Here is a 21,341-nt window from a genome sequence, read left to right as displayed (position 1 = left end):
AAAATTAATTGTTGCTTTTTGATCAATTCAAAGTCCTTTCAAATATAGAAAAGAAGGAGAGAAAGAATAAATGTTTAAGCTAGTGATAAATCAAAGAATTCTAGGATGGACACAAAATAAACGAACAAGTGTCAAACAACAAACTGGGTTCAGTTGGTTCTCACTTATTCATGGTCTTTTGCATTATTGCAATCTCTTTTACACACAGCCTTGTTCTACTGATTTTACATCAACATAGGTATAGTCTGTATATCTAAAAACAAAGATACTGTAACTTACCAAATGAAAGTGTTGGTGTGTTAATAGAGACAAAAAACACATAGACATGTCTGTGTCTGTATATGTGCGGATGGATATGTGTGTGCAAGCGTATACCTGTCCTTTTTTCCTCCTAAGGTAAGTCTTTCTGCTCCCAGGATTGGAATGACTCCTTACCATCTTCTTTAAAATCCACATCCTTTCGTCTTTCTCTCTCCTTCCCTCCTTCCTGATGAAGCAACCTTGGCTTGCGAAAGCTTGAAATTTGTGTGTGTGTTTGTGTGTTTTTTGTCTCTATCAACATACCAACGCTTTCGTTTGGTAAGTTACAGCATCTTTGTTTTTAGATATATTTTTCCCATGTGGAATGTTTCCCTCTATTATATTCATATCATAAGTATAGTCTGTTATTTACAATACTCTCATGTGTTTCATTCCTTCTATCTTACTTTTTCTTTTGGTTTTGAGAGAGTTGTATGAAGTCTGAAATGCTTGAAAAATTATAACACAGTCTTACGATTGTATTACTAATGCTCTCCATCTCCAATTGAAGACAAACATGATCTCTGTTTATCTATCACTATTCATATTTAATACTTTTACACTTCTTGTTAAAATATATGTAAATGATATGCCTACCTTCAATCTCAGTCCAGTCAACTGCTACTTCTGCAATAGGAATTTTCAGCTTCTGGGCAATGTACAAAAGCTCCACGTCAAATGCCCTGGAAGAAATGTACATATTATCCACAAGAAGCACTGAGTACTATTTAATATGCATTTAAAGCATATTACGTTCTTCTTAAATATGAAATCATCTGTCTGTTTTGCTACCAGAGCCCACTTTCCCCTGCATATGACTAACATACTAACTTTGGTAGAAGAAAATTTGTCAAGTACTGATAGAGAAACAGGTAACTACTATCTTCCATTTCAGTCATTATTACTCAGTAACTCAAAACACACTGAACATTCTCTGTGGGCAAACATTTTTCCATTCTGATTTAACTTGACCATAGTCTTCCTGGATAATGCTGAGTAACGGAACATATATAAAGCAAATGTAACTTTCTTTTCTTCCCAAATTTTTTGTCAAACTTAAGAAGTTGCATGGTCATTGATGATTCACAGCAGATGAGACATTATGCCGTAACAGAGAGAGAGAGAGAGAGAGAGAGAGAGAGAGAGAGAGAGAGAGGTGTGTGTGTGTGTGTGTGTGTGTTGGTTGGTTGGTTTTGGGGAAGGAGACCAGACAGCGTGGTCATCGGTCTCATCGGATTAGGGAAGGATGGGGAAGGAAGTCGGCCGTGCCCTTTCAGAGGAACCATCCCGGCATTTGCCTGGAGTGATTTAGGGAAATCACGGAAAACCTAAATTAGGATGGCCGGACGCGGGATTGAACCGTCGTCCTCCCGAATGCGAGTCCAGTGTCTAACCACTGCGCCACCTCGCTCGGTTGTGTGTGTGTGTGTGTGTGTGTGTGTGTGTGTGTGTGTGTGTGTGTGTGTGTGTGTGTGTACATGCCTTATAACACATTGAATGTTTAGAGATGACCAAATTCATTTTCATCTTCAAAAACAAAATAACAAATACACTGCAAACATTACTCTTGCAACTACCAAACACCACAATCACAGTTTTACAGTTGCTCCTGCTAACGATAGACTATTTTATCAATAGAGGATAATTCTACCATAATCATAATGACTTATTAATCTCATCAACTTTTTTTCCATATACACCAGTTTAAAAATTCCAGAAGGCTTGTCATCAAATGGTAGCACAAAATTTGTAACAATCCACACACAAGAATTCATTTACCTCTTAAAAAGTATCCAGGGTGAGTCGTGTAACATTACCACTGGAAACACCTCTCAAACCACAACAAACACTGAATTACCAATTCAATAGACCGAAAGTGAGGAGAGGGGCTGGTGTAATTGGTTAATACAAACCATTGAGAAATACATAGAAGTATGATTTTCAACACATACTTACGGTTTTTATTTTTTATTTTTTTATGGAAAACTGTTGTTATTTTTAGCACAACTGACAATAGAAACTAATACTTAATCAATTCTGTTTGTTACATTGTAAAATGTTAAATACATCCAGAGTAATTTGTAATGCAAAGCTGATGCTTGAGTAACTCCTCAGCAGTTCAACTGTGTGTATCAGAGAGAACCGAATTAATTAGGAGTACAAAAAGAACAGTGGTGTAACATAACTACAGAAGAGAAATGAACAGCATGTTACGTCCAAATGCTAACATTTTATTAGTTTTTCTTCTCTGAAGAATACTGTATGGCACTGATTTGTTAGAAGAAAATGTACATTAACATGAGAATGTAGTTACAATCACAAATTTGTTTTTTGTTTTCAATTACAGAATGTAAAGGAGTGTGTCCTGACATTTCAGGCCAATAACTATTCAACCCCCCCCCCCTGCCCCCTCCATGAACCATGGACTGAACCATGGACCTCGTCGTTGGTGGGGAGGCTTGCGTGCCTCAGCGATGCAGATAGCTGTACAAAAGGTGTGACCACAACGGAGAGGTATCTGCTGAGAGGCCAGACAAGCATATGGTTCCTGAAGAGGCAGGAGTAGGTTTAATAATGAATAAAAAAATAGTGTCATGTAGAAGACAGTGTAATTAGATGAATGACAAACACTAACTTCACTTAACGAAGGTTTATTCAGCACTTGCACATACAAGATCGCGGAGCGAACTGCCTCTGGCCAGAACACATACAGTATATATACTGCTACAGAACATTCCAGTACAATGATTCTTTACATTTGTGGATACTTCTAGAATGTAGTCGAACCAAATATAGAAATTAAAATTGTACAGTCCACGTGGGTTTTGAACTCATGACCCTGCATGCAACAGTTTAGTATCATAACCACTACACCACGGTGCTACTCAGCTTTTTCTGTGACATTGCTCCCTCCGTTTCGGTGTTACGTCCTCCTAGTCCGGGAACAAGTCATCAGTCCTGCATACTCCGACTCTCGATGATTGATTCTCGCCCTGGCGGTGATCTTCTTAGAACTTCTTTTGCCTCTACGCTCTTCGTCACCTTTCTGCATGTTGCCTGTCACTGGAGCTTTGAATTTACCCCGGGTTGCAAGATCTTTATAGGGCTTCATGCGAAGGACGTGGACCGTATCTCAGATCTTTCGTTGTCTTGTATCAGGGTCAAAATCTTAAACTTCATATGTAACATCAGACAACTGTCTTACAACCTTATAAGGTCCAAAGTAGTGTCTGAGGAACTTCTCAGAGAGACCAACCTTCCGAACAGGCGTGAAGATCCAGACAAGTTCACCAGGCTGGTAGAGAACAGGGCGGAGGCTCACATCATACCTTCAGCGTTCGTTTTCTTGAGTCTGCAGTGTGCAGAGTCGAGCTAACTGCCGAGCTTCCTCAGCTCTGGTTAACACCTGGCCGATGTAGTCGTCGTCCGCGTCATCAGGATGTAACGGAAACACAACGTCCATCGTCGTAGTCATCTACACCCACACAACAGGAAAAATGGTGTAAATCCTGTGGTGTCTTGTTTGGTGGTGTTTTAGGCAAACATTACAAAAGGTAGCACCTCATCCCAGTTGCTCTGTTCAACATCGACGAACATTGATAGGATGTCGGCCAATGTCTTAATAAGGTGTTCAGTAAGCCCCTTAGTTTGCAGATGGTAGGCAATCGCCATGTGATGAGTAATGTTGCACCGACGGTTTATCTCTGTCACAAGATTCGATTAAAAAACTTTTCCTCAATCCGTAATTAATGACCTTGGGGCACTGTGTTTTAATACAATGTCTTCCACTCTCAATTTGGCAACCTTGGATGCTCCAGCTGTTTTCACAGCACGTGGCCCAGATCACAGCAAGACATTCTCTTTCTGTTGTTGAGTAGTTTCTCTCGCTTTTGTAAGTGTCCTAGAAGCATAGGCTATAACCTTCTCTTTTCCATCCGAAATTTGCACCAGAACAGCACCAATCCCATATCCACTGGCATCTGTGTGTAGTTTTGTAGGTGCTCTCTCATCATACAGAGCAAGTACAGGGTCAGTCGTCAGAGTTTTTCACAGCACATCGAAAGAATCTTGTTGAGCACCACCCCCGATAAATTTAGCATCAGCTTTTAACAACTCTTGGATTGGCCTGGCTTTGATACAAAATTCTTTGATAAAATGATGGTAATAAGAACATAATCCGAGGAAGCTTATCACAACTCCAATACTTTTAGGAATAGGAAATTCCGTTACAGATCTCTCTTTTTCTGGGTCTGGCCGCACACCTTCGTTTGACAAAAGGTGTCCAGGTATTTTGATTTTTTTGCTCCAAAGAGACTCTTTCTTGGATTAAGTTTCAGTCCACCTTGTTGGAGACACTTAAGAACGGCCTTCAGTCTTTTTATATGTTCATCAAATGTCTCTGACAACACTATAATGTCATCCAAATAACAAAGACACATCGTCCAATTCAGGTGCCTCAGAAGATTATCCATCATCCATTCAAAAGTTGCTGGTGCATTATACAAACCAAACGGCATCATCTTAAACTCATACAGGCCCTCAGGGGTGATGAATGCAGTTTGTCTAACGATCAGCCTCATCTACTTCGATTTGCCAATATCCCGAGTACACGTCCACGGTTGAGAAAACCTTAGCCCCCTTCAGACAATCTAGTGTATCATCAATTCGTGGAAGAAGGTAAACACCCTTTTTAGTTATCTTATTAAGCTTCCTGTAATCAACACAAAAGTGTCAACTGCCATCCTTCTTCCTGACGAGGACCACTGGTGACGACCATGGGCTCTGTGAAGGCTGAATGATGTCGTTCTTCATCATTTTCTCTACCTCATCGCGAATTATTCGATGTTCCACTGCTGACACATGGTATGCTCTCTGGCTTATTGGTTGATGGTCTCCAGCGCTAATCCGGTGCTTCACCATCGATTTGTCTAATTTGCTCTTCACCTGTGGATTGAAGCATTCAGAGAACTCTTGAAGAATGGCAAGTAGCTTGTTCTGTTGTTCCTTAGTGAGATCAGGGGATAGTTGAGCTAGAAGATTTTGTCTCATAGTGGTAGCGCTAATTTCGCCCACAGACTTGGCATGGGAGGTTTCTATGACACTCAGCTTTTCTTCAATTAACGACTCAGCGTTTGCTACACACATACGTCTTGGAAGGATTTGCAGTTCTCAGCGACAGTTAACTACACGCAATTCACTGAATCCATTCTTAAATGAGACGACAGAGGCTGGGATGACGAAGTTATTCTTCAAGGGTATGCTTCCCTTACATTCCACTACAAGATCCACGGGTTGATGCATGGCATGACACGCGACCGTTACCTTTCTAGCACTGACTGCAGGAATGATCACTTCATCCAGCAAACACAGTCTCCACACACTCGAATGCGCATCTTCCTGTCCACAGTATCGTATCTCATCTAGCATAATCTTCGAGCAACCACAATCTATAATTGCCTGAGAAGCTTTCAAAAAGTCCCATCCGAGAATGACATCATGACTACACTCTTGTAAGACGATGAATTCTAAGGGCTGTGTATGGCCACTTATACCCACACGAATGGTACATCTTCCTGTAGGTTTTACATATTTCCCATTAGCCACCTTTAGCAGAGATGTTTTGTTGTCGACGAATACGGTTTTCTGCAACTGGTGATGATACTTCTCCGAAATGACTGAATATGATGCTCCAGATTCCACAAGAGGTTGGGCTGGTCGGCCATCCATGAGGATATTGAGGTAGTTTCCTATCATTTTTGTAGTGATCAAAGGCAGAGGATTTTTCTCTTCGGCAGCCTCACCTCCAAGGTAGGTCGCACCCTGTAGTTTTCTAGGTTGCGACAGCTAGGTGATCAGCTGGAGTTTATAAACAGCAATGGAGACCTGGATCTGCCTGTTGGGAAGCATCCTCTGCAGCGGCTAGCTTGCGGCAACGGTGACCTACATCGTCCTGCACCCACATCTTGTTTATTTTCATTGTACCGGAGTTGGCGTCGGCTAAGATCGGTCTGCTGTCTTCTGGTGCGGGCGTCATCAAATATCTGCCGCCTTTCTCAACAATAGCGCACCACATGTCCCGGTCGTCCACAGTGGAAACATATTGGTTGGTTATCCTGGGTCCTCCAGACATCAGTTTTTCTTGGTGCCCAAAAAGGTTCCTCATGCAGCACTGTAGAAACATAACTCCTCCTGGGTCTCGACTTTTTCACCGTTTTAAAGGGAAATAAAGGACAAGAGATTGGGTTCAATGTCTGTTCCATTTCCTCCCTTATGACCTCTTGAAGCATCTCGGTTTGTTGCTCGCCATGCAATCCAAGTGCCTTCTGAACTTCCTCTCTCACTATCTGACGAAGAACACCTGTGAAATCAGTTGCTTCCTCCATCACAGAGATCGATACGACATTTGGAAGCCGTTCCAACTTCTTGCTTGTAATTCTTTTTTTGATGCATTGTCTCGATATACTGGCACCATTTTATAAAGTCGTCTGTTGTCGAAACCTCCTTCAGGAGTAGGGCTTGATACATGTCCTCAGCAACACACTTCATGAGATGTGCAACCTTATCTTCCTCCTTCACTCAAGACATCTTGAATGTACGATACTGTAGTTTCTCCTGGACGCTGTGTCCTCCACTTTAATTTATCTTCAGCCTTGCATTTCTGTTGTTGTGTGTTGCTGAAATACTTACGCAGTTCCGCCTGGAATACTTCCCAGCATGTGAACTTCCCTCGTTGTTCTCATACCATTGCTTAGCAGTGCCCTCCAAGTAGAAAAATACGTTAGCCAAACACACGGTGTCATCCCATTTGTTAAATTTGGCCATATGCTCATATACCTTCAGCCATTTGGTTGGATCTTGGCCATTGTCACCAAAGAACACGGAAGGATGTCTCATGTGGTGGCAATAATTGCTGTCATCGTAACGTCCTCTTCTTCTTCTGTCTCCAATAGATTGTGATCTGTTGAATATAGCTCAAACTCGGGTTTCTTGCCACGTAAACAGTGGCTCTGTCATGGCCTGATGGGAGCCACTGTGTCGTCGATTATGTGCGCAATTACAAGTTCCAATACTCGGTACCTCCACCAGAATAATGTCACGTAGAAGATGGTGTAATTAGATGAATGACGAACACTAACTTCACTTAACAGAGGTTTATTCAGCACTTGCACACACAAGAGCATGGAGCGAACAGCCTCCGACCAGAACACATACAGTATATATGCAGCTACAGAACATTCCAGTACAATGATTCTTTGCATTTGTGGATACTTCTAGAATGTAGTCAAACCAAATATAGAAATTAAAATTGTACAGCCCAGGTGAGTTTTGAACTCATGACTCTCCATGCAACAGTTTAGTATCATAACCATTATACCACAGTGCTACTCAGCTTTTTCTGTGACATTAGGAATGTGGGTAAGCAACTACAAACAGCATCGTGAATACATTATTGTAGCCAAGATAGATATGAAGCCCACACCTACCACAATAGTACAAGTTTATATGCCAAATAGCGCTGCAGATTACAAAGAGATTGAATAAACGTACAATGAGATAAAAGAAATTATTCAGATACTGAAGGGAGATGAAAATTTAATAGTCATGGGGGACTGAAATTCGATAGTGGAAAAGGAAGAGAAGGAAAAGTAGTGGGTGAATATGGAATGGGGGTAAGGAATGAAAGAGGAAGCTGTCAGGTAGAATTTTGCACAGAGCATAACTTAATAATAGCTAACACTTGCTTTAAGAATCATGAAAGAAGGTTATATACATAGAAGAAGCCTGGAGACACTGAAAGGTTTCAGATAGATTATATAACGGTAAGACAGAGATTTAGGAAACAGGTTTTAAATTGTAAGACATTTCCAAGGGCAGATGTGGACTCTGACCACAATCTGTTGGTTATGAGCTGTAGATTAAAACTGCAGAAACTGCAAAATGGTGGGAATTTAAGGTGATGGAAACTGGATAAACTGAAAGAACTAGAGGTTGTACAGAGTTTCAGAGAGAGCATTAGGGAACAACTGACAAATACGGGGGGAAAAATATAGTAGAAGAAGAATGGGTAGCTTTGAGAGATGAGATAGTTAAGGCAACAGAGGATGAAGTAGGTTAAAGGACGAGGTCTAGTAGAAATCCTTGGATAATAGAAGAGATATTGAATTTAACTGATGTAAGGAGAAAATATAAAAATGCAGTAAATGAAACAGGTAAAAAGGAGTACAAATGTCTAAAAAATGAGAGTGACAGGAAATGCAAAGGGGCTAAGCAGGGCGGATGGCTAGAGGACAAATGTAAAGATGTAGAGGCATATATCACTAGGGGTAAGGTAGATACTGCCTACAGGAAAATGAAAGAGACCATTAGAGAAACGAGAGCTCAGGTGGAAAACCAGTTCTAAGCAAAGAAGGGAAAGCAGAAAGGTGGAAGGAGTATCTGGACGGTCTATACAAGGGCAATGTACTTGAGCGCGATATTATGGAAATGGAAGAGGACATAGATGAAGATGAAATGGGAGATATGATACTGCATGAAGAATTTGACAGAGCACTGAAAGACCTAAGCCGAAACAAGGCCCCAGTAGTAGAAAACATTCCATTAGAGCTACTGATAGTTTTGGAAGAGCCAGTCATGACAAAACTCTTCCATCTGGTGTGCAAGATGTATGAGACAGACGAAATGTCCTCAGACTTCAAGAAGAATTTAATTATTCCAAACCCAAAGAAAGCAGGTGTTTCCAAGTGTGAAAATTACCGAACTATCAGTTTAATAAGTCACGGTTGCAAAATACTAAAAAAAACTGATAGAAGTCGATCTCAGGGAAGATCAGTTTGGATTTCGTAGAAATGTTGAAACACGTGAGGCAATACTGACCCTACGACTTATCTCAGGTGATAGATTAAGGAAGGGCAAACCTACGTTTCTAGCATTTGTAGATTTAGAGAAAGTTTTTGACACTGTTGACTGGAATGCTCTCTTTCAAATTCTGAAGGTGGCAGGGGTCAAATACAGGGAGCGAATGGCTATTTACAATTTGTACAGAAAGCAGATGGCAGTTATAAGAGTCGAGGGACATGAAAGAGAAGCAGTAGTTGGGAATGGAGTGAGACAGGGTTGTAGCCTATCCCCGATGTTGTTCAATCTGTATATTGAGCAAGCAGTAAAGGAAACAGAAGAAAAATTTGGAGTAGGAATTAAAATTCATGGTGAATAAATAAAAACTTTGAGGTTTGCCGATGACATTGTAATTCTGTCAGAGACAGCAAAGGATCTGGAAGAGGAGTGAAACACAATGGACAGTGTCTTGAAAGGAGAATATAAGATGAACATCAACAAAAGCAAAATGAGGATCATGGAAGGTAGTAGAATTAAATCAGATGACACTGTGTGAATTAGATTAGGAAATGAGACACTTAAAGTAGTAGATGAGTTTGCTATTTGGAGAGAAAAATAACTGATGTGGTTGAAGTAGAGAGGATATAAAATGTAGAATGGTAATGGTGAGGAAAGCATTTCTGAAGAAGAGAGTTTTGTTAACATCGAGTATCAGGAGTGTCAGGAAGTATTTTCTGAAAGTAGTTGTATGGAGTGTAGGCCTGTATGGAATGAAGCCTTCGAAATGTGGTGCTACAGAAGAATGCTGAAGATTCGATGGGTAGATCACGAAACTAATGAGGAGGTACTGAATAGAATTGGGGAGAAGAGAAATGTGTGGCACAATTTGACTACAAGAAGGGATCGGTTGATAGGACATGTTCTGAGGCATCAAGGGATCACCAATTTAATATTGGAGGGCCGTGTGGAAGGTAAAAATCATAGAGGGAGAGCAAAAGATGAATACACTAAGCAGATTCAGACGGATGTAGGTTGCAGTAGATACTTGGAGATGAAGAAGTTTGCACAAGATAGAGTAGCATGGAGAGCTGCATCAAACCAGTCTCCGGACTGAAGACCACGACAACAACAGCAACTGTTTAAAGTGGTGCTCATCATTTGCCGCACACATTTGCAATCTACTGTGTAATGAATGTCTTACATGATGCAGTACATCTGGTGTAATGTTGCCACAGGCTGCCTCAATACGTTTCATATCCTCTGGGGTTGTAGGCGTATCACGGTACACATTCTCCTTTAACGTACTCCACAGAAAGATGTCTAAAGGTGTAAGATCAGGAGAACAGGCTGGCCAATTTATGCATCTCACAAATCCTATGAAACACCCGTTGAACATTCTGTCAAGGGTCAGCTTAGTGTTCACTGCACAATGTGCAGGAGCACCATCATGCTGATACCACACTCGTCTACATGTTTCCGGTGGGACATTTACTAGCAATGTAGGCAGATCATTTCGTAGAGACTCGATGTATTTTGCAGCTGTCTGGGTGCCTTCAATGAAGTGAGGACCAATGAGATGGTGGCCAATTACTCCGCATCATACATTTACATTCCACGGTCGATGTCACTCTACTTGTCAAAGCCGGTGAGGATTGACCATGGACCAATAATGCATGTTTCGTAAATTCACTGCACCATGGTTTGGAAACACGCTTCATCGGTAAACAGTTTGAACTGCAACGCCTCCACTGTTAATGCCCATTGACAGAAATTAACTCGGTTATTAAGGTTATCTCCATGTAATTGCTGATGCAGTAACACATGATACGGGTGAAATTTGTGATGATGAAGTATGCGCATTACACTACTTTGACTCATTGCACTGCCTCTAGCAATGTCGCGTGAACTCACGTGTGAGTCCATAGCAACAACAGCTAACATACCAACTGCACCTGCTTCTCCTGTGATAGATTTGTTATGGACCCATTTGCGTGTTGTGACCATACCTGTTGCACACAATTGTTTGTAGATGTTTTCAACTGCGCGGCGCATTGGATGATCTCTGTCCGGGTACCTTTCTGCATACAAACTGCAGGCTGCAGCTGCATTTTGTCTACACTCACCATAGATGAGTATCACCTCTGCCCTTTCAGAGTTAGAATAAACCATTTTCACAGTTCTGACAACACTGTACACAATGTTGTACTTGCGACCTTCTCACGTTCCTACTGTGCATATTTTTCTTCTTACTTGTGTACAGTACACTATCACACAGTGTACTACAGTTATTCTGAGTACAAGGACTAATTCAGCAAGTGCAGCGTGCAGACACTGAGACAGACAAACTCGTAAACATTGTAGTCTTCGTAAACATACCCCTACAGATCTTGTTTGTTACAACATGCAGCTGAATGTCTGAGGTTTCAAGCATCAACTTTACATTACAAATTACTCCAGATGTACTTAACATTTTACAATGTAACAAATAGCATTGATTAAGTATTTGTTTCTATTTTCAGTTGTGCTAAAAATAATAACAGGCTTCCATTTAAAAAAAGCATAAGTATGTATTGAAAATCAAACTTCCGTATATTTCTCAATGGTTTGTGTTAACCAACTCCATCAACCCCTCTCCTCACTTTTGGTGTATGGAATAGGTTATTCAATGTTTGTTGTGGTTTGGGAGATATTTCCAGTTGTAATGTTAGGTGACTCACCTTCTATTGCGTTGTTATAAGTGAGTGAGAAGATTGGAGTCTTGACCTAAAAATAATATGCTGAGATGTAACATGTCATTTGTAGAATGAGATGTTCCACATCCTTAATCTTCACTGGCCAATGAAAGATGTTCATAGGTTAAGATAGTTAGTACATAGGAAAATTTGGGAAGTTTTTGATGGTTTGTGGAGAACGGAGTTGGGCTGATACTGTGCTATTGGCAATGAGGGCCACAGACTGACACTTCTATCTGCTGGGTGGAGTCATTTGTTCTGAGGAATAGCTAGCTGCTTTATATCAATATGAATTCAGAGTTGGACACAGAATTAGCTAAGGAAGTGTTGGTCATAGAAAAGTACCTGAAGTAGAATTCCATTATCATAAATACAGTCTGATTTTTATTTCCCTTCTGCTTCCTTGGGATTTACACCAAGTTCCATACTTTGAAATACTTTCAGCTTGTAGCTGAGCTGCTGTCAGAGTACTACAAGCATCCCATGCTAATTTCTCTCGTTGATTGAGGTAAGAACCCTTGTCTTATAAGTTGTCCTTCTACCTCCCTCTCAGGACATAATAAAGTTTGTTAATCTTACAAACATTCCTCTTATAGTTGAAGAGATATCTCTTCTAACAAAAGGTTTAAATTTTAGCTCCAGACCAATATTAGGACTTCCTATTCATAGACACTATGACTTGACAGCCAAAGTCATCAACACGTTAAAAACACAGTTTCAGTCAGAAAGTAATCATAATAATGATAGCAGGACTATAGATAACTTAAATAAGAAGTTAAAGAGGTATAAAGCATTAATCATGAGGGCAGATAAGGACAGCACTGTGGTCACTTTAGGTGGTGATGATTATGTCAATGAAACAGAAAAATTTTTCTCTGGAAAATGGAGAAATGAAGTGAATGCATTTCCAAAAAAAAGTTCCATGCACTACTAATATGCAAAATTCAAGACTGATTTTCTACTCCCTAGTACGAGGAGGGAAAATAAGACATATATAGTCATCAACCCTCAAATGCCAGACACACATGCACAGGTAAAGCTACATAAAAACGACAAAAACATGAGTCCTGTATCAAATAAGACACAGAGTGCTAATGACCTGATAAATGCTGCACTAGCACAAACGTTTTAAATACTACACACATTTTACAAGCAGTATTGTTCAAAAAATATGATCGAGTTTGTCGACAAAATTAAGGATATAGTCATACCAGCTGATTCCATCTTTGCAACCCCAGATGTGGTGAATTTATACACTAATTACGTCTGTCCATGAGACATTACAAATCATTAAGAACAAAATTATAAAACACTACAAAAAGGCTACAGCAGTAATAGCTGAATCAATGGAGCTTCTAGAACTTACATTAGCCTACAACTGTTTCATGTTTCATGGTAAGATAGATCACCAATTAGAAGGGCTAGCCATGGGAAATTCTCAGCATTATGGCTGAGATTTTCCATAATCATTTGGGACATCAATTTTTCACTGGCAACCCTGCAGTAGCCAGGAAAGTTCTCTATTATTACCGCTAAGTGGATGATGCCATTTTGTTAGTTAAAGGAGATCAAAGTAGTGCTAATGATACAGTGGAGAGCCTGAGTGCTACAGCAGAGCATGAAAATAAAGGAGTCATCAACTATCTCAACATTACAGTTACAAGAGACGTGGGTAAACACTGTGTTAGAGTGTACAGAAAACCAACCTGTGCAGACATTATAATGAACTCAAAGTCTTGACACCCAGAAAGAATCAAGATACCATATTTTCAGTTCTTGATTAATAGGTTATTAAAACTGCCACTAAGCGAGCATGAGATGAATCAAGAAATCACTATTATAACGCAAGTTTCAGTGAGCACCAGTTATCCAGTCCCAACAATAACTAAGTTACTATAGAAAATTAAAAGTAAACAACAGTGTAAAATCAGTGCCAGTGCACTAACAGATGAAAAGGGAGACAAGAAAGTTATGAACTTCTCCATATGTTATGAAGGATGGGTTTCAGACATTACTGCTAGACATCTTTGCAATAGCAATTTGTGTATAGGGTTTAAAAATAATGACATTATCCATTTCAGACTGAAGTACCGTCTGAACAGAAAAGCCTCACAATTCATGGCAGCAGGCATAGATAAACTAAAGTCCAAGAGTTTACATAGGTCAAACAGGCACAATGTTTGAAGTCTGAAACATGTTTAAAGAGCATGCTTTAATTCACAATAATAAAACAGCATTTGATGAACATCTTCTAACATCAAAGCATGCTGTTGGAACCGTTGATATGCATTTGGAAGTACTGCAGAATGAACCTAAGGGACACCTCCTCGCAATGTCGGAAGAAAATGAGATTTTTACACATGACCTGCAAGAGCCTGGCACAGCACATTAAATCAGCAGAATGATTTTATCAATAGTACTTTTATTAGAAACTCTAAGGCCTCTTTCAATTGTCCGTCTCGACGCATGACACATATGAGTAACAACCCCACTCACTAATAAGAGACAGCAAGTAGCACTTTGCTTCATACACCATCCTGGCAGCAGCACATCGGTATGCACACTGGTTTCTGTAAATACTGTACAATTCTGTGCCATAGGCTACCACGCAGAATCAAATGCAATTACCCATAACTGTTACATTCTGTTCTCTGTTAACTTTAGTTGCTGAACAGTTTCGCTTTTATAATTTATTGTTTTACACTTTTCATCATTTTATACCTCTTTCCTTTTTAATTTTAATATTTAATGACACTTAAGTCAGTTCTTGGTATGATACATAATTTCACTTCCATAATTTTACAATCTTTATGTCTTTTACTATTTATGCATCCACTGTTCTATAATTTTAATATTTTAATGAGAATTTTTATAAAATTTTACTTTTTATACTTTCAGAGCAAGACTTTAAGGTTTTACACTTTCAGTGTTTCACACTAAACATTTTAAGATGTTATTTAAGTTTTAGTTACTTTATTTCCACTTTTATAATTTAGGCACTGTTTTATACCTTTTACAATTTTTATGCAGCCCTTGGTCTATGCTTTTAATATTTTAATGAAATATTTATACATAATGCATTTCTGCAATTTTAGTGTAAGACCCTCTATTGTTAAACCTGTAACATCCCTACCACTAGACCTCATCCCCCATCCCCTACTCCCTGCCTTCTTTTACCACTCTCATTCCCTCTTGCTCTATTTTATGATTGTATGCTGCTAAAAGTTTATGTACTCATTACTCTACACTATTAACATTTTAATGAGTATTTTTACATAATTATACTTTTTTATAATTTTAGCATGACTGTTTTTGCTAAACTCGTGACATCCCTACCACTCTCCCTCCTGCTTCCTCTCGCCTCTCTCAATCACCCTTGCTTAATTTTTCCTTTTCCTCCTGTTTCGCCCTCCCTACTCCCCTGCCACCACCAGATACCTATTTAAAACACTGACCACATCTGCAAACCACAGTACCCTGAGATGAGTTTCTGAACAGACAAGCCAGATTGCTGTTGCAAAATTCATGTACATTTTTCTACTTACTGTACAATATTAAATGATAAATATTTAGTTTCATTTTGTTTCAGATCTGAAGATGATCCAGAGTGATCAAACCACATCATATAATTAAAAATACGTAAATGAGACTGAAGAAAAAATAAGAACCACTTTAAATATCAATTCACCTGAGTAAAAGTTGATCATCATCTATTTAAAGTTAAACTTGATTATGTTATGATATTAAGTCACTGTTTACTGTAAATGTACCTACAGATTACCTAAAAACACAAAGCAATGTAAAATGTAGGTAACTTAACAAGGTTTGCTAAAACTTATTTTGTTTACTTTAATTATTTCAGGAAAGTGCAAATAACAAGAGGTAATCCACGAGTCAGGTGGAATAAATCTAGGTCAAAATTCTTTGTTACTGTTCATCACTATGCAGACTGTAGTGATCTTACAGAAACACAAAAAGATAAAAACTGATTATCTGATTAAGCTTAATACCACTCACCAACGCTCAACATGCATGTTGTGAAAACACACTCTGGCAGTTTCACGGGTAAACAGTTTAAATCCACATTGTGTATCACGAATCCCTCTCACAGCAAACAGCCAGACAAGAAAATGAAATCCATGCATCAGTAACGTGCGAAACATGGACCGGGTAGCAATGGCCTCCTCCTCCAAGTGTGCACGTGATCCACATACTACAGCTATTCTACCTTCAACACCAGCTGGTTCCTTTGTGTAGTCACCTAGAAACAAACAATAAAACTCAAATACTGTTTTTTCCAAAGAACAATACAAAAATAACTATTACTACTACTACTACTACTACACAACATCATAATCTTCCTAATCTCCCTCACTGCTATGATAACAATCACAGATATGACCACAAAAATCTAAGAAAATGCACAGAGAGAGAATGGCGAAATTGAAAAGACTCATTTTTTTTGCTACTAGATATTAAAATAACTTATATGAAGTTTAAAATATATCTAAATATATAAAATATATAAATATTATATGAAGTTTGATTAATAAGACATGTTTGTTTTCTCTCCTTTTGAATCTACATGAATTTCTAATTTCCAGTCATGTCTGAGCATAATTTGGTGAGGACATGTGTGTCAGAAAACCAGAATACAGAACACACTCTGAAACATAGTTCCAGAAACAATCAAACATAACAACTATCTCGGTATCTTATAGTGTGGCATTTGATGTGCATAGATTTCTGCAGAATGCACTGTTATTCATTTAACATAATATTCTTATTTCTCATTTTTGCACAATAAATCTGTGAATGACTTCAGCTGCATTAAAACCAGAAAATAATCGCATAAAACAATATGGTGAATGGTAATATATGAAATAAGACTGGATTTTGTGCACACAGTAGCATAGCAAGAGATGCTTGTAAGTACAACCCATGCCAAACTGATTTGTTTTTCCCCCTGTCTTATTCTCGTAGTCCTTTCAACTGGTTAATCCTCTGAAAACTAGATACATTGAAGGTAATAGCTGTTGCAGTTGTATGCAGTTTTATGCATACAAGCTTCATTACACAATAACATCAGTAAGTTTCAAAGACAAGTAAAACTGTCTCTCTTGACTCAACAGTGGGTTTTTCACACTTAGTGATGGAGTGCAGACGACCCTGAGAGTTCATTTCTGTCAGTAGTCATGGGCACATATTAGGATGTGTACTCACACTGAATTATTCTTGAAATTACAGGAATGAGAATTAATTTCATCATCTAGACCACAGTCCAAAGTAAAAGCAGGACTCATAAAAAGTTTATTTAAATGTTGTAGCATTATGAAATGAGTAGTTTGCTCATTAAATAAAGGAAAGGTGATCACTCTTCCACGAAGAGTTCTCAAATGGACAGAAACTGGAAGAAGACCAAGAACAAGATGGAGAGATCAGGTGAGGGAAGATTTGAACCAAAGATGATTACAATGGGAGGAAATGTGAACAACAGTCTTTGCACGAAATGAGAAGATTGGAAGAGGCTCTGTGGATGACTTGTGTAAGAAGAAGAAGAAGAAGAAGAAGAAGCACTCACCTTTAGCAGACTGACGTTTGGCAACCAGACACAAATAACAGAACACAGTATTAACTAGCTTTTGAGTTCTGGCTCTCCTTCTCGCAGAAAGTCCACACTTCCACACACACCGTTCACAAACTGAACACGAGAGCTTTGATTTAGTGTGTCACCAATAAAAAAACATATGTGTGGATGGATATGTATGTGTGTGTGTGCGAGTGTATACCTGTCCTTTTTTCCCCCTAAGGTAAGTCTTTCCGCTCCCGGGATTGGAATGACTCCTTACCCTCTCCCTTAAAACCACATCCTTTCATCTTTCCCTCTCCTTCCCTCTTTCCTAATGAAGCAACCTGGGGTTGCGAAAGTTTGAAATTTGTGTGTGTGTTTGTGTGTTTTTTGTCTCTATCAACATACCAACGCTTTCGTTTGGTAAGTTACAGCATCTTTGTTTTTAGATATATTTTTCCCACGAGGAATGTTTTATATATATATGCCCCTTACACTGTGCTGGCTAGACTAATAATGCCAATGCTATTTTGTTGCAGCAGGTAGGCTAATTGTGGAGAGGGTAGTGTCGGGTGGGATGTATAGGGGGAGAGGGTGGCGAGAGGCAGGGAGAGGGACAGGGGTTTTTGGCTAACAGCTTGGAGTTTGCCAGCTAGGAATGCAGGAGGGAGGAGTGGCAGTTATATGGGCCTGCACAATTGTACGATGCAGCAGAAGCAGCACACGATGAAGGCAATGTGTGGACACGAATGGCTGGGGGTGACAGGACAGAGGAAGGGGAAACTGTTGGGTGGAGAGTGCAAGTTAGCAAGTTTTCTTTCCTTTGTGTATGCCTATCAATAACTTAACACTTCTGTTTTTTGGTGAGAGGTCTCCTTTAATCCTAAAGTAACTGGGAAGAAAACAGCCACTTAAAAATAACAGCTGTTATACTAATCATCTACTGTTTTTATCTAATACATCAAACGAAGTATTTACATAATTTTACACAAACAACTATCAGCTCTTCATATACTGGCTGTGCCAAGCACTGTTGAATACAAGGACTACAATTATGCAGAATTTACATCCCTGGGTCCAAATATTATATACAAAGAGTGACTATATTCTTTTCCTTTGTTTTTGAATAATTGAGAGCTTTCAATTTCCTGCCTGATATTTACTGCCAACTTGTTACTGAATTCTGTGCCACAGTACAAAACTCCATTATGAACTCTAGATAAGGGGGCATAGTCTGTATGGAAATCATTTTGTCCTAGTTTTGGGGTTGTGCATTGCATATGTCAACCCAAAGCCACCCTTGTTATTAACCAGAGATACAATTAGGCAAAATGTTGAGTTACACTCTTCATGAAATATTTACACGTCGCATTTCTGTAAACTAAATACTTTTCTAAGCTCATTTGCACTTGTAGTGTGGCGGCTCTATGAGGTCCACATTCCATTCCGCATCATTCCACCTCAGTGATGGTTACTGAATATTTTGGTTGCATGTGATTGATTTGTGAGCTACTGTGAGTGAGATTTAATGAAACACAAAAAAGGAGTAGTGATATGGAACATATATTTGCTTTGTACATAATTAATTTCATTACATAATGTGAGCTCAAATTCTGTACCAGAGGAGGGTGTATGCGTGGAAGCAATCAGAGCCAACATAGCAGATTTTACAGTTTATTTTCACTTGAAAGGGGTACATGGCCATCAGGAAGATTTCAGATCATTGATAGAATAATACTGCCACAGACTCCCCAAGTTAAAATGCAGTTTCCCTGCAGGGACATCATTTCCCTGCAATTACAGGACCAACCCTTTCACACGAGTGGGAGAAGAATGCAAAGTAGTGTGAAGCTACTTAATTTCTGACACGCAATCTTCCTAGAGTTTCAGAGCAGAATGTGAGACAAGGTGAAGGATTAACCTTATTAAGCCTCCCAAGTACTTAAGGGAAAAGATTTACACAAAATAGCGGTTTCTCCCAACTAAACCTAGGAGAAATCTTCTTTTTTGGAGGCATGCCTCAGGAGCACGCACTCAAGGGAAGCTGATAAAACCAACAATTTATGAAATGATATCAACAGGAAGTGCAAAATGGCTAAGCAGGGATGGCTAGAGGACAAATGTAAGGATATAGTGGCTTGTCTCACTAGGGGTAAGATAGATACTGCCTACAGGAAAATTAAAGAGACTTTTGGAGAAAGGAGAACCACTTGCATGAATATCAAGAGCTTTGATGGAAATCCAGTTCTAAGTAAAGAAGGGGAAGCAGAAAGGTGGAAGGAGTATATAGAGGGTCTATACAAGGGCGATGTACCTAAGGACAATATTATGGAAATGGAAGAGGATGTAGATGAAGATGAAATGGGAGATACGATATTGCGTGAAGAGTTTGACAGAACACTGAAAGACCTGAGTCGAAACAAGGCCCCCGGAGTAGACAATATTCCATTAGAACTACTTGCAGCCTTGGGAGAGCCAGTCCTGACAAAAATTTACCATCTGGTGAGCAAGATGTATGAGACAGGTGAAATACCCTCGGACTTCAAGAAGAATATAATAATTCCAATCCCAAAGAAAGCAGGTGTTGACAGATGTGAAAATTACCGATCCATCAGTTTAATAAGTCACAGCTGCAAAATACTAACGCGAATTCTTTACAGACGAACGGAAAAACTGATAGAAGCCGACCTCAGGGAAGATCGGTTTGGATTCCGTAGAAATGTTTGAACCCGTGAGGCAATACCGACCCTACGACTAATCTTAGAAGAAAGATTAAGGAAAGGCAAACCTATGTTTCTAGCATTTGTAGACTTAGAGAAAGCTTTTGACAATGTTGATTGGAATACTCTCTTTCAAATTCTGAAGGTGGCAGGGGTAAAATACAGAGAGCGAAAAGCTATTTACAATTTGTACAGAAAGCAGACGGCAGTTATAAGAGTCGAGGGGCATGAAAGGGAGGCAGTGGTTGGGAAGGGAGTGAGACAGGGTTGTAGCCTCTCCCCAATGTTACTCAATCTGTATATTGAGCAAGCAATAAAGGAAACAAAAAATAAAAAATAAAAAATTCGGAGTAGGTATTAAAATCTATGGAGAAGAAATAAAAACTTTGAGGTTCGACGATGACATTGTAATTCTGCCAGAGACAGCAAAGGACTTGGAAGAGCAGTTGAACGGAATGGACAGTGTCTTGAAAGGAGGGTATAAGATGAACATCAACAAAAGCAAAACGAGGATCATGGAATGTAGTCGAATTAAGTCTGGTGATGCTGGGGGAATTAGATTAGGAAATGAGACACTTAAAGTAGTAAAGGAGTTTTGATATTTGGGGAGCAAAATAACTGATGATGGTCGAAGTAGAGAGGATATAAAATGTAGACTGGCAATGGCAAGGAAAGCGTTTCTGAAGAAGAAAAACTTGTTAACATCGAGTATAGATTTAAATGTCAGAAAGTCATTTCAGAAAGTATTTGTATGGAGTGTAGCCATGTATGGAAGTGAAACGTGGACGATAAATAGCTTAGACAAGAAGAGAATAGAAGCTTTCGAAATGTGGTGCTATAGAAGAATGCTGAAGATTAGATGGGTAGATCACATAACTAATGAGGTGGTATTGAATAGAATTGGGGAGAAGAGGAGCTTGTAGCACAACTTGACTAGAAGAAGGGATCGGTAGGTAGGACATGTCCTGAGACATCGAGGGATCACCAATTTAGTATTGGAGGGCTACGTGGAGGGTAAAAATCGTAGAGGGAGACCAAGAGATGAATACACTAAGCAGATTCAGAAGGATGTAGGCTGCAGTAGGTACTGGGAGATGAAGAAGCTTGCACAGGATAGAGTAGCATGGAGAGCTGCATCAAACCAGTCTCAGGACTGATGACCACAACAACAACAACACTTTGTAT

At 39.4% G+C, this 21,341-nt stretch overlaps 1 protein-coding gene across 1 annotated transcript in view; it reads right to left on the bottom strand.

The window, feature by feature from the left end:
* Window positions 1-21,341, bottom strand: part of LOC126251952 (dolichyl-phosphate beta-glucosyltransferase) — a 118,791-nt gene that overhangs the window by 17,055 nt on the left and 80,395 nt on the right. Inside the window, exons 5-6 of the mRNA XM_049952718.1 lie at window positions 15,885-16,128; window positions 898-983 (exon numbers count right to left, since the gene is read on the bottom strand). Coding sequence (XP_049808675.1) covers window positions 898-983; window positions 15,885-16,128 — 330 coding nt within the window. The remainder of the gene's footprint in view (window positions 1-897; window positions 984-15,884; window positions 16,129-21,341) is intronic.

Source organism: Schistocerca nitens, chromosome 4, assembly GCF_023898315.1.
Source record: "Schistocerca nitens isolate TAMUIC-IGC-003100 chromosome 4, iqSchNite1.1, whole genome shotgun sequence".
Lineage (NCBI taxonomy): Eukaryota > Metazoa > Arthropoda > Insecta > Orthoptera > Acrididae > Schistocerca > Schistocerca nitens.
Note: the sequence above shows the minus strand (reverse complement) of the source record. Positions and strands in the feature narration are given on the sequence as shown.